The following is a 23,723-nucleotide window of genomic DNA, read 5'->3' on the forward strand; positions in this document are numbered from 1 at the left end:
GATACATTAATGCACATAAGTACTTTTCTACAGAAAAAAAAATCAAAAGAGGTATAATGCAACACAGAGAGAGAAAGATGGAGAGAGAGAGAGAGAGAGAGAGAGAGAGAGAGAGAGAGTATTGATCGTTCAGGGGATCTGACATTCTCAGGTTGATCATAAATTATACATTACATATGGAATTTATTTATTTTTTATTTTTTTGTTCTGAAAGGTTTCAGCAGACCTGGCCCTGGTATTCAACATTTTAATGTGCTGATGCACCCACACTAAGAGCACACTCTCAGAGAGCAACAGTGCATGACTGTGAAATATTGTATGCATACTGGTATTAACCTGCTAGCTACTGTATATGGCTACATATGATTTAGAAGGAGCTGTGTATGCATTTTGTAACAGGTCATGCACACTTAAATACCTCATAGAGGTATCTCACAGAATAATAGGATCAGCGGCTCTCCTATTACTAGTATTTGTAATATACAATCAAAATTAGTTAAATTAAAACATCCAAAAACTTTCATAACATATTTAGTTAAATGTTAAAATATTCAATACAGATAATACTAGAAAACGGTTGACCTGACCTGACTTTCTCAATGGGACTGCAAATTCAGAATAATGGACAGGTAATCAATAGCTTAAACTTGGCGTGAAGACATTAAAATGTGCAAAAGCAGAGTGCTGGCATTATTATTAATTATTAAAATGGTGCAGCACATTGAGCGCATTAGTACTTATAATAGGCGTTTTACAATTTGTTTTCTTGTCATTATCCCAAAGCCATTCCTGTTAGGTTTTTAGCCTTCTTCTGTTTGGTCTTTATATGCTTAATATTAACGTATTCATATATGGTCTGACAAGTAAACCGCAGGTTCTTTTAGATTTATCTTATTTTATAAAAGTAACTTTTGCAGGTTTTGTTTTATTTACATTTAGTCATCTAGCAATCAAAACGCAAACGCAATCAAACCTCTACAAATGATTCAGAATGCAGCGGCACGACTGATCTTCAACGAGCCCAAAAGAGCGCATGTTACACCACTCTTCATCTCCTTGCACTGGCTACCAGTGGCAGCTCGCATCCAGTTCAAGTCACTGATGCTTGCGTACAGATCTACCACAGGCTCTGCACCCTCCTACTTCCACTCACTATTACGAACCTACATCCCCTCCAGAAGTTTGAGATCTGCTAGTGAGCGACGCCTTGTGGTACCATCACAGAGAGGCTCAAAATCACTCTCCAGAACATTCTCGTTCACCATTCCTGGCTGGTGGAATAATCTTCCCACCCCTATCCGGAACGCCGGATCTCTGGCAACCTTCAAGCAACAATTGAAAACTCATCTCTTTCGGCAGTACTTGACTTCATCCTAAACTTAAAAAAAAAAAAAAAAAAAAAAAAAAAAAAAAACTTTCCCTCTATCTTTCTCTCCACCTACTAGTTTGTACTTATTTGAACAATGACTGAGACTTGGTGTTACGAACACTTCCTCTGTCTGACTGCCTCTTCAAGATGAATCGCTTTTTGTATTCCCCAATTGTAAGTCGCTTTGGATAAAAGCGTCTGCCAAATGACTAAATGTAAATGTAAATGTAAATGTAGCAGACGCTTTTATTTTTATTTTTTTCCCTGTAATTTGTTTTAACTATTTTGTTATAAGGTAACAGAGGAATTTTATCATGATCATATAGTGTTCGGCATTCTGCTCAGGAGAAAGTAATAGACCTATTGATAAATATCAGACTTGTCTCCAGCCACTTGGTATGGAATGACTCAGTCTCCTAGCTTTTCTGATAATGACCCCAGAGATAAAGCTGGTGATGACACAGACGCTTGCCATCGTTGTCATCTGAGATGACACTCACAGCTGATATGTAGTTATAGCTGTCATACGGATATGAAAGGACAGAGTCTTTTATATTTTTAAGAAGATCTGCCAAATAGTGACCTGGAATTTGATAAATCTTTCATGGCTCAATTTGAGGCTTGATGCATATATACATTTAACTTGTAGCTTGATGTGCCAACACTATTAACCTCAAAGGATGTGAAAGAGAAAAGATTACTTAGTACATATGATGTGTACATGATTATTATTAACTTGTCCTCTCATATTTGAAGATCAATATCTATTATTGGCTTCAGAGAGGCACTGTAAAATATGGCAGTCAATATTACAGGATTTTATGAGATAGATATAACGGTAATGTCTTACAATAAAATATTATATTCAAAATTTCTCTGTGAAATCAATGCAGACTAGCACATCTTCCAACATAACACTGGAAATTGCATATTAGTAACACTTTATGATCAGATTTTATTTGTTAGTATTAGTTCATTAGTAAACATGAATTAACAGTGAAAACTACTTATAAACCATTTATTATTATTAGTTAATGTTAATTTCAACATTTAGTAATACATTATTAAAATCAAAAGTTTTATGTTAATATAATGTATTTTAGCTAACAAGAGGAAATAATATATATATATATATTTTTTATTAACTAAGATTAATGAAGATGAATAAATACTGCAACAAATAGATCACTCATTGTTAGTTAATGTATTAGCTGATGGGAACCAGTGGGACCTTATTTTACAGAGCTACAGGTGCATCTAAAAAAAATAGAATATTGTGAAAAAGTTTTTTTAACATTTCAAAAAGTGAAACTTTCATATATTCTAGATTCATATAATCATTCATGTAAAGTAAAACATTTCAAAAGTTTTTTAACTTTAATTTTGATGATTAGAGCTTACAGCTCATGAAAGTCAAAAATCCAGTATCTCAAAATATTAGAGTATATCCTAAGATAAATAATAAACGGATTTGCAAAACAGAAAAGTACAAGTTCTTTAAAGTATGGTCATTTATGCACTCAATATTTGGTTGGCGCTTCTTTAGCACAAATTATAGCATCAGTGAGGTGTGGCATGGAAGCGATCAGCCTGTTGCACTGCTGAGGCACTATAATAAATCAGTATTGTTGGATCAACTGTTTCTCATCTTTCTCTTGAAAATATCCCATAGATTCCATATGGGGTTCAGGTCAGGCATGTTGGCTGGCCTATCAAGCACAGTAATATCATGGCCAGCACTGTGGGCAGGTGCTAAAGTCCTGCTGGAAAAGGAAATCACCATCTTCATAAAGCTTGTCAGCAGATGGAAGCATAAAGTGCTCCAAAATCTCCTGGTAGACGGCTGCATTGACTTTGGACTTTATTAAAACACAATGGACCAACCCTAGCAGATGTCACGGCACCCCAAATCATCACTGACTTCAGAAACGTCACACTGGACTTCAAGCAGCTTGGATTCTGTGCCTCTCCAGTCTTCCTCCAGACTCCAGACCTTGATTTCCAAATGAAATGCAAAATTTACTTTTATCTGAAAAGAGGACTTTGGACCACTGAGCAACAGGCCAGTTCTTTTTCTCCTTAGCCCAGGTAAGATGCCTCTGACGTTGTTTCTGTTTCAGAAGTGGCTTGGCAGCCCTTTTCCTGAAGACGTCTGAGCATGGTGACTCTTGATGCACTGACTCCAGCTTCAGTTCACGCCTTGTGAAGCTCTCCCAAGTGTTTGAATCAGCTTTGCTTGACAGTATTCTCAAGCTTGCGGTCATCCCTGTTGCTTGTGCACCTTTTCCTACCCAATTTCTTCCTTCCAATCAACTTTGCATTTAATATGCTTTGATACAGCACTCTGTGAAAAGCCACCCCTTTCAATAATGACCTTCTGTAACTTACCCTCTTTGTGGAGGGTGTCAATGATTGTCTTCTGGACCGTTGCCAAGTCAGCAGTCTTCCCCATTATTGTGGTTTCAAAGAACAAGACATACCCGGAATTTATACTGTAGGGATGGTCATTTAATGAAACTCAAATGTAAATATTTTAATATTTTGAGATACTGGAGATTTTTGACTTTCATAAGCTGTAAGCTCTAATAATGAAATATTTAAAAAAAATTTTTTTAAATCTTTTCTAGAATAAATCGAATAATATATGGAATATAGAATATATATAGAATATACAGTTTCACTTTTTGAAACTTTTTCACAATATTCTAATTTTTGAGATGCACCTGTATTTTAAATACTGTACTGCATGCATTTACAGTAGTTGATTTAAAATATTTAGCTATAACATGGCTTTCTGAAATTCTTGATTCTTCAACCAGTACTACATTCACATCTTATATCACACCACGCCATCTTGCTTCACAGTTATTGATTGTCATGAAAATGGACCTCAGAGGATTTTAGTATTGAGTTAATAATAATGTAATGTTGTTCCATTGTCTGTCTTGTGGTTAGGCCAGTTGTTTTGTACGTTGTAGTGAACCACTTTGTTTCTCTAGTGGAAGATTTAAAATAATATAGAGGTAAGATTATAATGTCAGCAAATTAATTTATTAATTTTGTAGTTGTGTCTGTGTTTATTTTGCAATTACGAGCAAACAGAATCCTTTAGATATGATCTTGAAATAGCCTCCTTCTGCTAATTTCCCATGTGTGTTAAGTTGTCTTATTGTTGTAGCATCTTTTCCCAGCATTGCCTTGTACACAGATCAAGTGCTTGAGTGCGCGATCTTTCCTCAACTTCATTTAGCCAGTGTACCATGGAAACATCTTCATATATGTGCACGGGCAATGCACCGGGGAGCTGCCTTGCTTATGCACATGCTGTCAGTGCTCCAGAAAAGATTTGATAGGAGGGCAGAAATACATTCCTACCTGACTGCCTGGATTATACAGACCTGGAGTGAGGAGAGACAAGCTGTGCTCACTGAGCATTTGCACTTGTGATTAAGGAATCCACTGACACATGAAATATGAAATGAGAGACAGCAGGGCCCTGGCTATCTATTTTTAAATTTGCCAACAAAAATAAATTCAAAAGGAAGGTTAGTGTTGTTTTTGCAAATGCCATTGTATTTTTTTGCGTGAAGAATAGTTTAAAGTTCCCAACCTAAAAAGCAATAGTTTACTTTAATACTCTAGTATTAAATAGTTTTACTCTAATAGTTCCAAATTGAATAATTGGAATCATATCTTGAATACGCTGGATGAGAATGGTGAGATTATTTATGCAATATTGGTTTATCTGAATGATCCTTTTAGTGTATTTTCAGAGGTTTATCTTGACGTCAAATAGCTGTTGTGTGAATATGGTGCTATTATGACAAACTGGGCCATGAACTTGCTTGTGCGAACACTGTCATACTCTATGCCACTATGCTACTGTATCTTATTATTATTAGATGGAATACTTTATTCTGATTGATCAATTGTGGCATTCAGTCCACAATTTCTTTTTATAGTGGCCGTTCAACTGGGCATTTGTCTGGACTGTTGTCACAGGCAACTGATTTTCTACATACTGTAACTGTTCTAGTTTCATGTCCTTTGCAGCACAATGTTGTCTCTTTCTGCTTATATAATAACATTATTTACTTTAAATCACTATTCCATATAAAATAAATGCATAAATGGATAAGCAGCCATGAGGCGAAGTGTAGTTATACCTCAGATGTGCATTATTTTTCAATAATTCAGCAGACCAGAGTCAATTATTTTGCTTATACCATGGTTACCTCACCTCAAGATGTTTTAGAGAGAGAAAGAAGGTGTACTTTCCATACACAGTGCTATTATCTAAAATTATAGTTGTTTGTCATTGTTACTTAAAGGGCTCATCGGATGCCCACAAGTTGATATGATTCTTTAGGGTCTTAATTAAAAGTCTATGACATACTTTGGCTAAAGTTTCTCAATGGTAGTGTAAAAAACACCTTTTTAAACCTGTCAAAAACAGCTCTGTGTTTAGCAAGCCATTCTAGTCCATGTTGCTTTAAATGCTAATGAGCTCTGCTCGCCCCGCCCCTCTCTGTGGAGTGATGAGCAGTACTGTTTACTTTAGCGAAACTGGCTAACTAGTACATTATTAGGAAAGGCAATTTGCAAAGATTCATAAAAAACCCTTATACTTCTGTAGGTGAGGCTGGATCATGAATGATTCGCGCGACCATAGACGTATTTAGGCAGATTGGGGATCATCGCATTCACTTACCTAATATAGGCAGTCGTGGCCTAATGGATAGAGAGTTGGACTTGTAACCCGAAGGTTGTGGGTTTGAGTCTCAAGTCCGGCAGGGATTGTAGGTGGGGGAGTGAATAACCAATACTCTCTCCACCCTCAATACCACGACAGAGGTGAGACCCTTGAGCAAGGCACCGAACCCCTAACTGCTCCCTGGGCGCCGCAGCATTGGCTGCCCACTGCTCCAGGTGTATGTTCACTACTGTGTGTACATTTGGATGGGTTAAATGCAGAGAACAAATTCTGAGTATGGGCCACCATACTTGGACACACACCACTTCCCTTTTCTTTTCCCCTTCAAAGTGAAAGTAACGTTAATCCTCTACGTCTTCAGGGGCTCAGATGTCAGGAGTAAATGACGACTGCTATATTCATTATTACATCCAACAACAAAACTCCTCAATTGCTTAATCGGAGACATCTTGTCTTCCCCTGGCCGGAGTCGACACAATGGAGGACAGCTCTCAGCTCAGGGTCTAATATAAGACGGCCTTGTCAGTCAACTATCGTGGGGGTAGTCTGTACAGAACTACATCATTCTGACAGGGCTCTCAGAACAGCCTGATTTGGGAAAGGGGATTTTAAAATAGGGGTTTAAAAAAAGCACTGGGTGGATTTTTATCATTATAGGATGGAACCCGAAGTGCAAACAAACTTGTTTTCGGGTTATGTCATACCTGTCCTGCAGCACACTATAACTGAAATAATTTGGTGATGTAATATGAATCTTTAATGTGTGTAACATTACTTCTTATCCCCCAAATAATATTTATTTTTCTTATGGAAACTAATTAATTTAATTAGAATTAATATGACTTCTTATCCCCAGATTAATACTTATTTGATTTTATGGAAACCCCAAATTGATGTTATGAGAGGTTAAATTAGCATTGGTAAGAATCAAAATATTTTGTTCAGGTTTTTTCGCTCTTATTTTTCACATCTCTCAAATAAGATAATTGAACTATTTTGTATTATTGAGAGGTTATAAGTGCTCTTGCCATTTTTTGACCAGTAGGGGTTCTCTTTGGCACCGCTCAGTGACCAATTATAGAGGGTCCCAGCATGTCGGTGAACTTATTATCTGAAACAAACAAGTGAGTGTTGCCATTAGCTTTACATAAACAAACACACCAAATGAGCTGACATGACACATTAACGTTGGCAAGGATATAGATATCCGTTAGATTCCCTTTCTTCATCCTTAAGGAGTAACAGCTTTTGTCTTGGAGAACTCAGTGGGTGTATTAAATTTCCACTGCTGCTCTTGTATATAGATAACACTAGTAAACACAGCTTTCAGCAATGTCAACTCTCTCCAGCAGCAAAGTCATTAATCCCATACTAGGTCAGGGCTCTTACTGAGCCAGCCGTTTCTACCCAGAGCTACACAGGCATGGCAGCAATGTCCTCACGCCACGCTTGAAAAATCCAAGCCTTATACTGATATCCCATGATGCATTTTCCAGACGTACTGCAGAATTGTAAATATATGTTTTCTGTCATTTTCCTGACACACCACAAATCATCAGTAGTTTCTTTCAAGACAGTTTCAGTGAAAAGTTAATCATGCAGTGACGTGTAAACAAACATTTTTTTATCAGCAAGTTAGAAAAGAACTAAACCAAAAGCTTTTTTCTGCGCTTTTCCAACCAGAGACTGACACAGATGCAAAAGGGATAACTGTTTCAATTATAGTTCTTAATACGAATAGGCATTACCTTTTATATGCTGTTGTGTACTTCTATTTAACGAAAATAAAGAGGGGGAGAGGTGGCCATTAAAAAAATAAAATGCACTCAAACATTACCACCAGAGACTATAGAGAAGAAAAAGCCCTAATAAGCAGTGGGGCCTGTTTGATCACAGCAAGCCTCACATAATTACTCTTTATCATCGATGTCACGCTCAGCTGTCCTTTGAGAACATGATCCGAGGAGCATTTTAATTGCCTCACATTTGCGCTGCTTCTCAATGTATCATTGACATTTTGGGCAAGGAGACATGTCTAGAAAAACTATACAATCTTCACCAAGACTTTTGCTGATAGTTAATTAGCTCTTGAATGTCATGTGAGTGAGGGCATAACCAAATTTAGTCTTTTTTTACTGGTCACTCTTGTTTATGTATTTCGAAATGACTTATATAATACGTGCATCATGCATTTCTAGAAATGTTTACAGGTACAGCAAAGACATGGTTAAATTAATATAGCTACCGATTGCAATATAAAAGACACATTATCTCCAGTCCCATTTCGGTGCTTTGTGCAGGAGCGCATAACGTCATCTCCCAGTGTGCCAGCCTTACAGAAAAAGAGATTAGTTTCCTTTAAGACCTTATTGAACATTTTAGTCGTGCAGTGTGCTCTGAATTTTATTGCTGTTTCATTCCCAACGTTGTCAGTCGTGTGTCGAGACAATAAATAAACAAATCTGTCCGCAGTCAGAATACAAAGGACTGATTAATGTCTGCGTGATTAATGAAGCTGTAAAAATATTTGTTTTCCTTCATCCTCCCATCCCCCCGGCATGTAAGTTATATAACTAATGTACTTTGTAATAATAAGAAATTTGTTTGAATGATTTCACATGATAAATATTTATATTCCAAATGCTAGTTTTTAATGCACCACCCTCATTTCTCTGTCTCATTAATTCTAGTAGCTAATCAAGTCCATCAAGATTTTACACTGAAAATGCTGTTGGGTGTGTAAAAGTGTGTGAATGTGGGTGTGACTGTAAACACAATATGTGCCTTTTGTTTGTGCATTTCGATACTTTAGTATCCTGTGGGATCACATGACTAATCTGGGATTTCAGCCGTGATTCCTGCCAATGGCAGCATCAGTCGAACACCTTCATGTCCTCTGGGTGTAGGTAGATCCGTTTTACTGGAACATCGGGTGTTTCACTGGGTGATCAGATCTTGGGAGTAACTCTTTTGAATCCTGCGGAAAAAAACAAACTGGGGAATGTCCGAGGGGAGTAAACCGTTGTCAAAATCATATGGCCATTGTCTTAATGGGATATAATGGGGATGAAAATGCAAAAGCAGGGCAGATGTCTTGAATGAGATGTTTAATGCAGAAAACAAGATTAACAGGTTGTGAGATTGCACAGTGTAAAGCATAAAACAAATTTGATTACTTCAAATCCGATGTTGGGACTGAGGTTCTCTAGTCCTGATTTCTGGGGTCTGTTTTTGTAGAGATTGTTGCTATATTGTTGTAAAACTATATAATCCCAAAGGATATACTACGACGATGCAGTAATTCCATTGGGTGCAATAGCGAGACTCTTACATCATCGTATATGAACCTACACATTCACCAAACACATACTTAAAATGAAATAAAAATCTGTATAACCAATGAGTTTTGTTTGTTTTTTTTGTATGATTTTTATCAAAAGTGTATCCAATTAGAAATATCAGCCTATTGGTTTGCTGCCCAAAACCACCTTGAATCATCAGCGCAGAGCATCTTGAGAAGAATTAGTTGCCGTGTGCCACATAACCGATATGATCAACTGTAAGCCTCACGGTTGCCTTATTGGTGAGAGACTGTCATAATGGATTGATATCTCTATGGAAACGGGAGCCTGTTAGCGGGCTCAAGCATGATGTCATACACAAATTAGGCATTCAGACGTGTGGCTGAGCCCAGATAGAGAGCTTCTGCTTTGTTGCAGAGCTTTCAGTGAAATAAATTATGAACATTTCACAAATTTCATCAATTTATGTCAATTTCTCCTTTTCAGCTATTTGATATCTGCAGCTAGTCAGTGAGGAAGCACAATCAAGTACGTTATTCAAAAAATGTAGCTTTTGTCACTTTAAATGAAAAAGCGCCACTGAGGAAATGAAATGGGATATAACCGTTTGTTGGCAACAATGGCTCTGGCTCTTCCACTGTTCAATTTGTTTAGTGTTTGACAATGAAATTGAGGTTGTGTTACGGGACTCTCCTGTATACCGTCTTGAGCCGATCTGACAGGTAGAGTCAGGGGCCATTGTGCGAGGCGTTTTAGTAGAATTACAGTAAATATTCACTGAGCAGCGCAAGTTTGTTTCTAAGGTAACCGCGGCCTTGGAGTGATTGTAGCAATCATCTGACTCCATACAATTAGGCTTTTTTTTACTTATTGCTAAGTAATGCCTTTTCTTTTTCTTCCCTTTTCCACTAAACACACAGCGTGTTATACCAGTTAGCTTCTGTATGGTCTATTCAGTATGTTAAGAGTTTTGTCATTTCTTTTTGATGTGTAATATAATTGTGAGTTAGAAATCAGAGTACTCATTATATTTTAAATGTTAATTTGGATGAATGCATCCTATAACTCCTCTAGTTGATGTATTGTGCCAGTTCCAGCAAGCCTTTGTATGTTTTGTTATGAGAAGTTCTCTACGTATAATAACAGCACTGAATAAAATGTAAATTTTCAATATTCCAAGAAAAAAACACTTCGAGAAAGGCAACAGTGTGCTTGATTTTAATGATATATGAATTGTATGCAAGCTGATTATGATCAAAATTGCATGAAAATTACATGATTATTCTGTATGACATAAAAGCAGATATTTACTTTTTTCTTTGAAAATGTTGGCAGGGCAAGTCAGTGGTGAAGTGGTGTTTACTTGGAATATTGAACATTCAGATTCTGTTTAGTGATTATTGTACGCAGATAATTTACCATAGCAAAACATGAAAAGGCTTGCTGGGACTGCAGTGCATTTTATACACACTACTATTAAAAAGTTTGAGGTCGGCAAGACTTTGCAATGTTTTGTAAAGGATCAAAAATACAGTAAAACAGTAAAATTGTGACGTTGCAATTTTAAATAACTATTTTCTGTTTTAATATTTTTTAAAATGTAGTTTAGTCCTTTGATGTCAAAGCTAAATTTTTAACCAGCCATTCTAGTCTTCAGTGTCACATGATCCTTTTTTATTACATTTTTATAATCCCAAAAACAAACAAGAATTACTAGGTTTTTATTTGCAATAATAGATGAATTTGGCTGTAATTGAACTCTTTGAGAGTTATGAAATAATAAACCAACTTTTAGCAAAGATAAAAAATTCACAGACCATGTTTGACAGTGCAAAACCAATGTTGATATGCAACATTCAGCCCATTATAAGTAATGCTTAATAATTTGCAACACAATGTAAAAATGTGACAGGCCAAATGTTTGTGTGATTGCAAGGCATGAAAACATTATTTTTTCTATTGTATTACAACACAGCACTGCCATGCAACACAGGTCTTCCAGCCATCCACGGAGTGATATTTTGTGTTTTTTTGTTTTATTTTTTTATAATCATGATTTATTTATGATATCAGGATACTATTAATCAGAGGCAGATGGATGACTAAGATTATTGTAAAAAAAAATTGTAATCCATTTGAACCCACACGCACCAGCAGCTGGGACTGGCATTTGTTGATGTTCTGGTCTGTTTTGCATGATCTCATTGGTAGTAGGTCATCAGTTTGAACTAGAGATAAAAAGCATTTGTATCAGGTCACCAAATCTGATGAATAAATTGAGCATTTGTCAATACTTTTCCTATTTCACCTATGACTGCCATTTGTTTTCACAGATCGTATTATTCAGGTTTGTCTGATTGAGCGTTCTCTCAGATGTGTTCACAGCTGTGCCTGATGTGGTTGTGTAAAAAGGCTGTGTGTGCTGGTGCTCATAGGTACACATTCACACATGAGCAGCCATTTTCTGTCTGCTCCTGCTGTGTGCACACTGTTCTCTGGGGAAGCTTTAAATTTGGGTGGTTGACTTTGAAGAGGGGAAGCAATTGCCAAGGAGGAAGCTGAGGGTGAAGAGAATGACCAGAAGGGACCAGAGCATTATTGTGGGATTTCATTACTCAAAATCCAAGGTTTTAAAAACCCACAAAATCACTTTATGTATTTCAAACAAAAAGTTTGCGCCAAACATATTGATAGGTTTTTTATTATTCTATTAGGCTGTAGTTATATCACTGCTTGCTAGTTGGTTGTAGGTGGCATTGGGGCGGGACTTGCTCATTCTAGAGCACATCTGATTGGGTAGTTTTAAATGTCCTGCAAGAGAAAGGCTGCAAATGCATTTATGCTACAGTTATAACATTTGGGGTAATATTTTTCTCATTAAATCCTTAAACTGATCAAAAGTGACAGTAAACTAAAAAAAAAAATTCCAAAAAATTTCATCAATGAATCTTGAAAAATCCTGTGTCATGGTTTCCACTTTTAAGCATTGATAATAATAAGAACTATTTCTTGAGCACTGAATCGGCATATTTGAATGATTTCTGAAAGATCATGTGACACTGAAGACTGGAGTAAAGCTGCTGAAAATTCCAAGTAGGGCTCGCTGCAGTCCACAACATCCAGGGGGCGTGGTTGGATCCACATCTAGGGGGTGGAGATTGGTAGGTTTAGGGGTGGAGATGGGGTGGGTTTAGGGATCAGGGCGTGGAGATGGGTAGGTTTAGGTATATGTAAGGTGGGAGGAGTTGGATCTGGATCCAACCACGCCCCCTGGATCTTGTGGGCTGCAGCGAGACGCTTCTGAAAATTCTTTGCTACCACAAGAATAAATTACAGGAAAACATTTTATTTAATTTGTCAAAATTTCACAATATTACTGTTTTTACTTCATTTTCAATCAAATAAAGGCATCCTTTTTTAAAATGTTTTTGAGACTTTTTTCAATAACAAACAAAAAAATCTTACCAACTTTTGAATGGTAGCGTATGTGTATTTGCTAAAAGTGAAATTTGTAAATGTTTATTTATAGTGGGTCACGCACGTTAACTAAAAGCCACAAAACCAAAATTTTGTTTCATGGGTTTTTCAAAGTCTTTTCTGAAGCTGATGTACACAAATCAAAGCATGACGGCGACAAGCTGAGAATCGTGTTTGGAATCACAAACCTCGAGAGATGAGGAGAAAAAAGTAGGTCAAAGACGAGAGAGAGACTGAAAGAAACAAGAGACGGTTAATTAAATATTATGTCTAACAATTGTTACATCACGACAAACAATTGAAAATGTTTATAAAGCACTTTGATTAGTATAATGCCATCTGAAATGTGCCAAACCATGATTTTTAATGTCATTTTACCCGACAGTCTGTCATTGTAAAGGATTTGTTTCAACTGATTGCTCCAGTACGCTGAAGCATGACAAAACCCTTGCACAGTTCATCTTGAATAACTCTTGGTTCTATTGTTTGGTTCACAGAAGTAATGCCAGTACCAGACCAGCTCTCTGACACAGAGAACTCCAGCATGTTGAGCCCGGTACTGAACGCCTCAAACGGAGATGGATCCGAGACAGAGACCACCTCTGCCATCTTGGCCTCTGTTAAAGAACAGGTGGGTGCTTCATGTCAAACTTCTGTAAAGTTCTTCATTCTTACAGACTGTCTCTAATAGAAGGTTATGATTTTCCCCACACTCATACGGAAACATTCATTTCCCAACAGTTTAATTAGAAACTCTCTAAATCTTTATATACTGTAAACAGTAATTACACAGAACCATACCAGTCTTCAGATGAACTGCATACCATCTGGGTTAAGGAGCCGTAAGGTTTGGTAGGTTTCTGCATGAGTCATTTCCATCATCTCGTGCTCCTGGTTTCATTTAGCGCCTGGTGTCTAAATTCACAGATACAAATGGTTTTTGATGGTCAACACACTGCACATGTGCCGTTACACTTCAGTATCCCATGGTTTTGTGGATGAGTGGGAGGAATGGATGTAGGTTTTGGGGCTGCGTGGTGTAAGAAATGTGAAATATTTGACACTCCATGTTGCAATCAGGTCTCCGTGCTATGCTAGTTACTACGCCGCATCCTATCTATAATAAGATTGGTCACCTGCTTGTCAGCAGGCGGAAAGCTTCCCAGACGTTGGCGCAACCTTATGATAAACCAGCTTGATCTGTCAGGAATAATGACAGGTGATTGTAATTGGTTATGACCTCCTGTCATAAAAAATCATTTATGAAATGAATTATGATTATTGCATATGTCAGAATTTAGTGGGTGATAATGTTATCTATTATCTATTTTACATGCATATATATATATATATCTATGTCTATCTCGGCTGATACTCATGGTCTATCTCAAGACCATGAGTAGATAAAAATGGATCGTGACAAGCCCTTTGCTTCCTGCTAGCGTTTATCTCCCACTCCTGCTTTTAAACATGGGACAGAAAAAAAGCGACATGCTCTTAGGCTTGGAAATCTACACGGTGAATGTTAAAGTAGGCCACAGCCATAGGCTGCAGTGGGCCAGTCTAATAGCTCTCCTATCAGAGCGAGAAAAACTGTCTGCCATCTTTTTTTGATGCTTTTCACTGGAGGGTACTGGTGGACAGAGTCCATGTCACGTACAGTGTTTCTCTCTGAGAGGAGGTGACAAAAACATGTAAAATGGGGTGATTTTCTTTCCTGTGTTGGTATACTTCCTATTGAAACAGGATGATTGGGTGGGGCACATTGAAGAGCTTTAGTTACACCACCGTTCAAAAGTTTGTGGTTGGATTTTGAATGTCTCCTATCTCACCGGGGCTGCATTTTTTTAAATCAAATATACAGTAAAAACTGTAATATATATTTTTTTATTTTCAGTTTAAATAAACTTTATTTCTATTTTAATATATTTTATCATGTAATTTATTCCTGTTATGGCAAAGCTGAATTTTTAGTAGTCATTATTCCAGTCTGCAGTGTCACATGATCCTTCAGAAGTCATACTAATATGTTAATTTGGTGCTAATTTATAGTGCACATTTATTATTATCATTGTTTAACAGTTGTGCTGCTTAATATTTTATGGAAACTGCATACAATGAATTTTATGATTTTTTTGATAAACTGAAAGCCATGATTTGCTACTTGCTATCAAGGGATGCTATTTTAGCCCCTGCTGGTAAATGCTGTAACAAAAAACCTCATTCTTCAACGATGGACATTCAAAATTAGTTGCGTATAGTAACTAAATGCATTTATTTTACATATATTTAGACAATGAGTTCAATGGAAATGCTTTCTCCAAATATTATTGATTTTGCTTGATAGTCAGGTTGTGTTAGCAGGCAGGGCATTCTCACTATAGAGTGCATTTTAGTGGACAAAAATGTGTAGTACAAGATGAGTTATCATTGTTTTTGGTCCAATTTCTGAAAAATAACCATTGTATATTTTACACATGATAAGAGTGAATTTTGCCAACCTTTAGGAACAGGAAAAATAAGACCTCAGAACTGAAATCATTAACTGAAACTCATATTGTGATGATTTAATGGGGTCTGTAAGCATAAACCACATCTCAGTGTGTTTCAGTATGACCCTGTGTGTTTTTTTCAGGAATTTTCTTAGTCTTAATCTTTCCTCCTAGGCTTTTTTATTACAGTCATATTTAAGTATCTTTAATTCATAAGACTGTAATCAGGCGCAGCAGGCCTGGTGTCCTTTTCAAAATACACTGGAAATCAATGTTTATCATTTTGCCACTGCTTGTCTACTCACACATATTATGATAAATCACCGTAGATTTTTTTGTTCTCCTCCACTAGATGGCAATCTCCCGTTTTGGAGGCATTTAGTAGTCAGAGGTCATGCTTTTTACAAAATTCACAATAAACTGAACTTCAGATCTAAAACCAGTAGATTTTGATGACGAAGGATTCTCTGCAGCACTGAAAAACCATCTCCCCTCTGCCATGTATAAATGCAATGTACCAAAATGTCTGGCAACATGTCCTGGTCTCTTGTGTGTGTGCTTTGTGTGCAGTTTTCAAGGTTGCACGTGCAAGCAGAACACAGTCTCTCCTGTGTACGACTCTCTCCCATTAAAATGATCCTGTATCACTTGTTCTAAACAGAATCAGATGCAATGATCGCATGTTTAACAACCTGGACATACACAGTTACTGTATTCTTCTATATAATGAACCCGCTTTTATTATTTGCCTTTGAGCGACACTTTCTTAGATTATAATGACACACTGATTGTTGCAGTTTTATTAATGTATTAAAAGTACAGGTGTTCTTATCAGAATTTTCTGAAGAGCTGTTGTTAAAGCTCAGCTTTTTTGTCCCTGTCATTTGGTGTTAATTAAATAAATTTATCTTAGTGTTTTTAAAATGACACATTAATTATTCATAAAAAAGCCACTTGCATATAAAGTTTTATTATGAGCATGGCAAGGATTCTTTGGGGAAAGTGCCAGTGTTTGTAAGGGGTAGTACAGCTAAGATCAAATATTTATTTTCTTTTAATTCATACTCTGCATTTGAAGGCTTTTTTATTTTAGAGAAAGCTTGTTAATCAGCTCATTATATCTTTGTCTGATAAGAGTGATTTGCTTTAGCCAGAAGTGAAGTCATTTAGATTTTTCTTAATCATGTAATAGGTGTCAATCAATCAAATGAAGCAGTTCTTTTAATTACTTACAGCATCCATAAAAGTTGAGGCTGTTTTGACCAAATTATCAACAAAAAGGCTGTTCAAGTTTATTTGAAATTGATCCTGAGGTCCTTTGGATGGCCTCATTTCTGCAGTAATTCTCAACCAGGAATACGAGTACTTTTCCCTTTACATTTTACAGAGCAAATGAGTTCATCTGAGTCATTCCTGTCTGTTTAACACTGTTTTGTATGGTTCTAAGTCGGAGTGGTCAGGCCGTGGAGTGGCTTTGGACTCATTTAACTCCGTGAAATTATAGAAATTGGGTTAAATCCTTAAAAGAACTCATGAGGCGAACCCCAAGTGATATTTTGCAATCAAACGGACCAATGAAGAAACTTAAATGTCAGTCTTTGTCCACAGGGCGCAATTAGGCATTTAAGCCAGAAGACCACATTCAGCTCTTGAAGCAGTCAAATCAATTTCTCAGTCCCCTGGCTATTTATTTTCTAAACAAATAGGTTTAACAGCCTTTTCTGGAGTTATTATATGAGATAATGGGAATACATTCCTGTTTGGCACTCTTGTCACAATCCTGGCCATATAAAACACAGTTTTTATCAAATTATATAGACTAAAAGAAATTCTCAGAAACTCAGACTAAGAAAAAACTCAGGAAACTGGACAATGAATTACAAAGAAATGGCAAGTATCACATTGAATTAGATCAAGTAGAAAGAGTGAAATAATATTTTCTTGTAAGTAGGGCTGTGAAATCGAGTAATCACAACCAAAATAAAATGTTGTTTACATAATATTTGTGTGTGCAAAATGTTTCTTAAATATGTGCGTGTATGTTTGTGTATTTATATATACATATAAATATATACAATACGTTCACATATACAGTATTATGCAAACAGACTTTTATTTTGGATGCATTAATCGTGATTAATCGATTTGAGAGCCCTACATGTAAGACAATCTCCAATAATCTCTGTTTTATCTTCAAAAAATCATTTTTACTGTGTAGTGTAGGGGCAGAAAAAACAATGCTTTGAATGTTAAAGAAGCACCATTTTTGGTCCAGGTGACATGTCTGCTGTCCTAGCCGAGTGCTTTTTGTCTGTGCGGATTGCTATATTTAACCAACTTTTGTGACAAGTGGAGGCTACTCCCCACTCAGGGAGCCTGTCCATTGCAGGCTACTGAGGCAGAACAGCCTGTTAGGATCCCTAGAGGAAGCACAAAGCTTAGCATCGCACAGTGGAACGGTGCTTTTTTTGCTGCCTGGACTGGCAAAGAACATCTCTTTCTCTCTGCCGCTCTGCGATCCTTTCAACAAGACCCCACGTCTCCCCCCTTCTCCTCTTCAGAGTAGAGCACAGATGGCGTCAGAAAGAGGGGAAGAGTTTAGGAGGAGGCGGAAGAGTGACTGGAGGGCGGTGGTATTTGGCTGGCTGGCTGGTGGGAGGGACCCTTTGTGATGCAATGTTGCATAAATAATGCCAAAGGGGCTCTAAATTCACTGTTGCCATGACGACCTTTGTGCCTGACTGCACTCCACTTTTTGCTTTCCCGCTGGAAGGCAGTCACCACCACTCTTGTACTTTCTCTAATGACTTTACTCTCCTGATAAGCGGAGATGAACGCAGTCTAGTGGGATAGTGATGCCCAGACACGGCTCTTTCTCAGCACAGACGGCCTCTGGAGTATGGTACATGTGCCGGTAAGAGCGCTGTTATTTTATTTGTGAAGGCACCAGGTGTTTCAGGAGTAGTTTTGTTGTTGTTGACGGTTAGATTGATAGAATCTAATCAGTTGTTGTTCTCTGTTTGCGGCTCTATCTTGAACTTGTTGATGTGAAATAAGAAAGGTCAGAGATGATGCTTGTTGGTATCGTAATTGCAGGCGCTTTTCAGTCGCAGAGCTCAGCAGCTTGCCTGTTTGTTGCGAATGCACTGGAATGCATCTGCCGTAAATTCATTAATTGAGACCCTAGACATGCATAATGATTGTGAAAAAGTGTTTGAATGCTGCAGTTAGCGCCTCTTTAGTCATCATGGTTCATAGAGCTCTCTTCAACACTCTGAATGGGCATTTTTGTAACCTTCATCTGGGTTTGTGCCCAAAATAGCAGGTGATGCGTTCTGGAGCCCTCTTAGCGTTAACCGCTCTGGGGAGAGAGTCTTTGACCTTGTGGCTGAGTGAACTCATTTCAGCCTTGTCACAAAAGAAGTGGGGACGTCGCATTGACTGTTGTAGCCCCGGGCGCAGGCACATAGTGCAGTGTTTCTGACTGGATTTTCACAGTGATTACTTTAAAGTGGAGCTCTGGGATCTTATCTCTGATTTAGCATCGACAAGTTTGTCATTAAATGTTAAGCGGCGCATATCTAATTAAGAGAGGGGTGGGAGGGGTGTGGAGTGCTGGAATGGTTCAGTGACTATCAAAGTTCAGAATAATGCCTTTGGATGTCTAGAGAAACTGTGGAGAAAAGTAAAAAAAAATGTACTCTTTTATTTTTTAATTATTGTACTTTGCAGACAGCTGATTCACTATGGCCAGTGCCCAAAGTATAATTAAGTATATCACCACTGTTTAAAAGTTTGAGGTCAGCAAGAAACTAAAACTTTTATCCCGCAAGTAAGGTTTAAATTGAAAAAGGTGCCAGTAAAGACATTTATAATGTTACAAAAGATTTCTATTTTAAAAAATGAATTAGATTTTTTTTTATTCATCAAAGAATCCTGAAAGATGTATCATGTTTATCATGTTCTACATTGATAATATTAGGAAATGTTTGTTGAGCACCAAATCAGCACATTAGAAGGATCATGTGACACTGAAGACTGGAGTAATGATGCTGAAAATTAATCTTTGCCATCACAGGAATACATTACATTTTAAAATATACTAAAATAGAAAAAAAAAAACCAATTTAAATTAAATTGTAATAATATTTCACAGTTTTACTATTTTTGTATTTTTGGTGAAATCGTCTCAGGTTACGTATGTAACCATGGTTCCCTGAAGGGAACGAGACGCTGCGTCGAAACGCATATGGGAACGCCTTCAGCGTGACCAGGCTCTGAATATGATGTGTAATCAGTCAAACAAGGGCGAGGCGTCACGGGCGGGGTGACGTCACGACCAGGAAGCATATAAGCACGTGCGGCGGAGCCGGCTTCAGCTTCAAGTCATGAAGCAAGCGCTGGCAGGGATGCCGGAAGTGTGGCAACGCGACGCAGCGTCTCGTTCCCTTCAGGGAACCATGGTTACATACGTAACCTGAGACGTTCCCTTCCAGGAACTTCGAGCTGCGTCGAAACGCATATGGGAACGAGATACCAACGCCGCCAGACTGACAAGTCCCTGCCTGGTGTCAGGACGAAAGGACAGAGGAGCCGGGAGTGGCTCGGATGTCGAGGTCATAGAACCTAACGAAAGTCAGGGGCGTGGACCACCCAGCTGCGTTGCAGATGTCCTGCATGGAACACCTGCCCAGAAGGCCTTGGAGGCCGCCACACCTCGGGTTGAGTGCGCTCTGACTCCCACCGGCGGGGGGAGCTCAGAGGCCTCGTATGCCAAAGCCATGGCACCCACAATCCACCTACTAAGAGGAGGGCTTCGTAGCAGGAAGACCCCTCTTAGGCGGACCATAGCACACGGGCAGCTGGTCCGCTTTCTCCACAGGGAGGACCTGTGGATGTATGCGTCTAGTGCTCGCACTGGACACATACGGTTGTGCTTCTCCTGGTCTGGCTCCCCGAAGGGAGGAGGACAGAAGGCCTGCAGTACGACCGGCTGTGGAACGACTGATGGGACCTTCGGAACATACCCCACGCGGGGTAGAGGAATACTTTCGCCGAACCGGGCGCAAAGTGAATAGAGGCCGTAGTCAGGGCCTGAAGGTCACTCACCCTCCTCAGAGAGGTGATAGCCAATAAGAAAACGGTCTTGATAGTGAGGAGTCTCTCAGTTATCTCCTGAATGGGCTCGAAAGGTGCATTGCACAGAGCCTCCAGAACCACAGCCAGATCCCACGTAGGGACGAGATCGTACCGGAGGCCTCAGCCTCAGCGCACCGCGGAGGAAACGTGTAACCAGGGGGTGTCTACCCACTGACTGGCCACCGGTAAGGGCGTGGTATGACGAAATAGCTGCCACGTAGACCTTAACAGTGTAATGGGTTACCCCTGCGGAGAAACGGGCCTGCAGGAACTCCAGTACTGCACCAACGGGGCAGTTGACTGGGTCGAGCTGGCGGTCCCCGCACCAAGAAGTGAAGAGCCTCCACTTCAAGGCGTACAGTTTCCTCGTAGAGGGAGCTCTGGATTGGAGGATGGTCTCGACAACCTCGGTTGACAGACCGGAAGCTATGAGCTGTGCCCCCTCAGGGGTCACACCAACAGCTTCCATCACTCCGGGCGAGGGTGCACCTCGGTGCCCCCGGCCTGTGAGAGGAGGTCCCTCCTGACGGGCACTTCCCACGGAGTGCCGTCGAGGAGAGATATCAGGTCCGAGAACCATACTCGGCCCGGCCAGAACGGTGCTACTAACAGTAGACTGACCTCGTCCCGGCGCACTCTCGCCAGAACTCCAGGGAGCAGAGCGATCGGGGGGAAGGCGTACAGACGGAGCCTCGGCCACGTCTGTACCATAGCGTGCAGTCCCAGAGGAGCTGGAGGGGTCAGCGAGAACCAGAGAGGACATTGTGCTGACTCTTGAGTCGCAAAGAGGTCCACCTGGGCCTGGCCGAAAATACCCCAAATCTGCTTCACCACCTCGGGGTGAAGCCTCCATTCCCCGGGCCTCAGCCCCTGCCTCGACAGGATGTCTGCTCCCACATTGAGATGCCCAGGTATGTGCATAGCTCTCAGAGATAAGAGCTTGCCCTGGGACCACACAAGGATCTGGTGTGCCAGCTTGTACAAGGGGCGCGACCGCAGACCTCCTTGGTGGTTGATGTAAGAGACCACTGCCGTGCTGTCGGTGCGCACCAGCACGTGGTGATCTCTCAGGTCTGGGAGGAAGTGCTTGAGTGCACGGAACACCGCTAACATCTCTAGCCGATTGATATCTCTCCACAGACCGCGGGCAGGGTGGCCACTCATGACCGCACCCCAACCGGTGAGGGAAGCGTCCGTCGCTAGCGAGACGCGGCGACAAGGAGCTCCCAACACTGGGCCCTGGGACAAGAACCAAGGATTCCTCCACATGTCGAAGGCACGGACACAACGGCGTGAAACTTTGACAGCGTGGAGTGAGTTTCCCCTCAGGGAGACCCCCTTGGTCTTGAGCCACCACTGTAGGGGTCTCATGTACAGCAGGCCAGAAGGTATCACGCTGGACGCAGCTGCCATGAGCCCCAGCAGTCTCTGAAACTGCTTGACAGTGAGTGACTGGCCTTCTCGCACTCTCCTGACTGTAGTAAGGATCGACTCGATCCGAGCAGGGGACAATCGTGCCTGCATCGTGGTCGAATCCCACACCACGCCTAGATAAGTGATTCTCAGAACCGGAGAAAGCACACTTTTCTTGGCGTTCAGTCTCAACCCCAGTTCTTTCATGTGGGCGAGAACGACATCTCGATGCCGAACCGCCATCTGCTCTGATTGAGCGAGGATCAACCAATCGTCGATATAATTGAGTATGCGGATGCCCTGAAGCCGCAATGGGGCCAGTGCCGCATCCACACACTTGGTGAAAGTGCGGGGTGAAAGTGCTAGGCCGAAGGGAAGAACCCGATATTCGTACGCTTTGCCCCCAAAGGCGAACCTCAGGAACTTCCTGTGAGAAGGAAGGATGGAAACATGGAAATATGCGTCTTCGAGATCTATCGTGACAAACCAGTCCTCGGACCTGATTTGAGTCACGACCTGCTTGATAGTAGGCATCCTGAACTTCAGCTTTCTGACTGAGCGGTTCAGTAGACGCAGATCCAGTATGGGCCTCAGCCCTCCATCCTTCTTCGGAACAATGAAGTACCGGCTGTAGAAACCGGACTGGGTCTCGTGAGGAGGAACCAACTCGATGGCTTCCTTCCTCAGCAGAGTACCAACTTCCTGTTCTAAAACCAGAGCCTGCCCGGGGCGGACCGCAGTCATAACAACCCCGCAGAACGGCGGGGGTGGCCCGCCGAACTGAATACGATAGCCTCTCGCTACGGTCTCCAGGACCCAAGGAGACACATTCGGCAGCCGCTGCCAGGCTGTCAAATGCTCTACTAAGGGAATCAGTCTCTCGAGACTGACCTCTGGTGCAGCCAGACCGCTGTCTCGAAGCGGCGCACCGGAAGGAGGCGCGTGGCCTGGCTGCTGGGGCGAGTTTCTCGGCTCCGCGCTGCCGGGCGGACAAACCTGAGAAATATACTCGCTGGGACCGGCTGTGCCCTGGAACAGCGGCAGGGTCAGCAGACAAGTCCCTGGAGGGCACCGAGGGGAGACGGTCACCGTGTGCCCCGGTGTAAGCCGCTCCACCCCAGTAGGGGTCGTCCTCCGTAGTCCTGGGGCTCACCCGTCAGGACCTCTGAACGAACCAGACCCTGCAAGGCAGGACCCAAAGAGACACATTCGGCAGCTCGCTGCCCAATGATCTTCTAAGGGAATCAGTCTCTCAAGACTGACCTCTGGGTTCAGAGAAGCGGCCAGACCGCTGTCTCGATGCGACGCACCGGAATGAGACGCGTAATCTGGCGGCTGAGGCGAGTTTCTCGGCTCCGCGCTGCCGTGCAGACAAACCTGAGAAATATACTCGCTGGGACCGGCTGTGCCCTGGAACAGCGGCAGGGTCAGCAGACAAGTCCCTGGAGGGCACCGAGGTGAAGTGGTCACCGAGTGCCGCGGTGCAAGCCACTCCACCCCAGTAGGGGTCGCCCTCCGCGGTCCTGGGGCTCACCCGTCAGGACCTTTTGCGCGAGGAGCTGGTATGCAGAGGAGGCTGCGCCCGCCCAGCAGCCACCTGAGTTTAGAGAGCGCGCATACCCTCTGCCCACCAAAGATGTTGTAAGCAGAGCAGGAGCCTTCAAAGGCGATGCCGTAGAGGGAGACAGATAGCTCGCAAGCGTCTGTTCAACCCACGGCATCGCCGCATACCCGCGCTCATTCAGTTCCCGCGGGAACGAATGGCCGGGACGAAAAGATTTCACCCGCGATCTCGACACCTCGGTGAGGAGATCGGG

General features: G+C 41.0%; 1 protein-coding gene across 1 annotated transcript in view; it reads left to right on the forward strand.

Annotated features, from left to right (window-relative positions):
• Positions 1–13,364: 13,364 nt before the first annotated feature.
• Positions 13,365–23,723, forward strand: part of LOC306845504 (catenin delta-2-like) — a gene marked incomplete at its 5' end in the record, with an annotated part of 79,854 nt that continues 69,495 nt past the window's right edge. Inside the window, one exon of the mRNA XM_079378355.1 lies at positions 13,365–13,493. Within this exon, the coding sequence (XP_079234481.1) occupies positions 13,365–13,493 (129 nt within the window). The remainder of the gene's footprint in view (positions 13,494–23,723) is intronic.

This window comes from Barbus barbus (assembly GCF_936440315.1).
Source record: "Barbus barbus genome assembly, chromosome: 26".
Taxonomy (NCBI): Eukaryota; Metazoa; Chordata; class Actinopteri; order Cypriniformes; family Cyprinidae; genus Barbus; species Barbus barbus.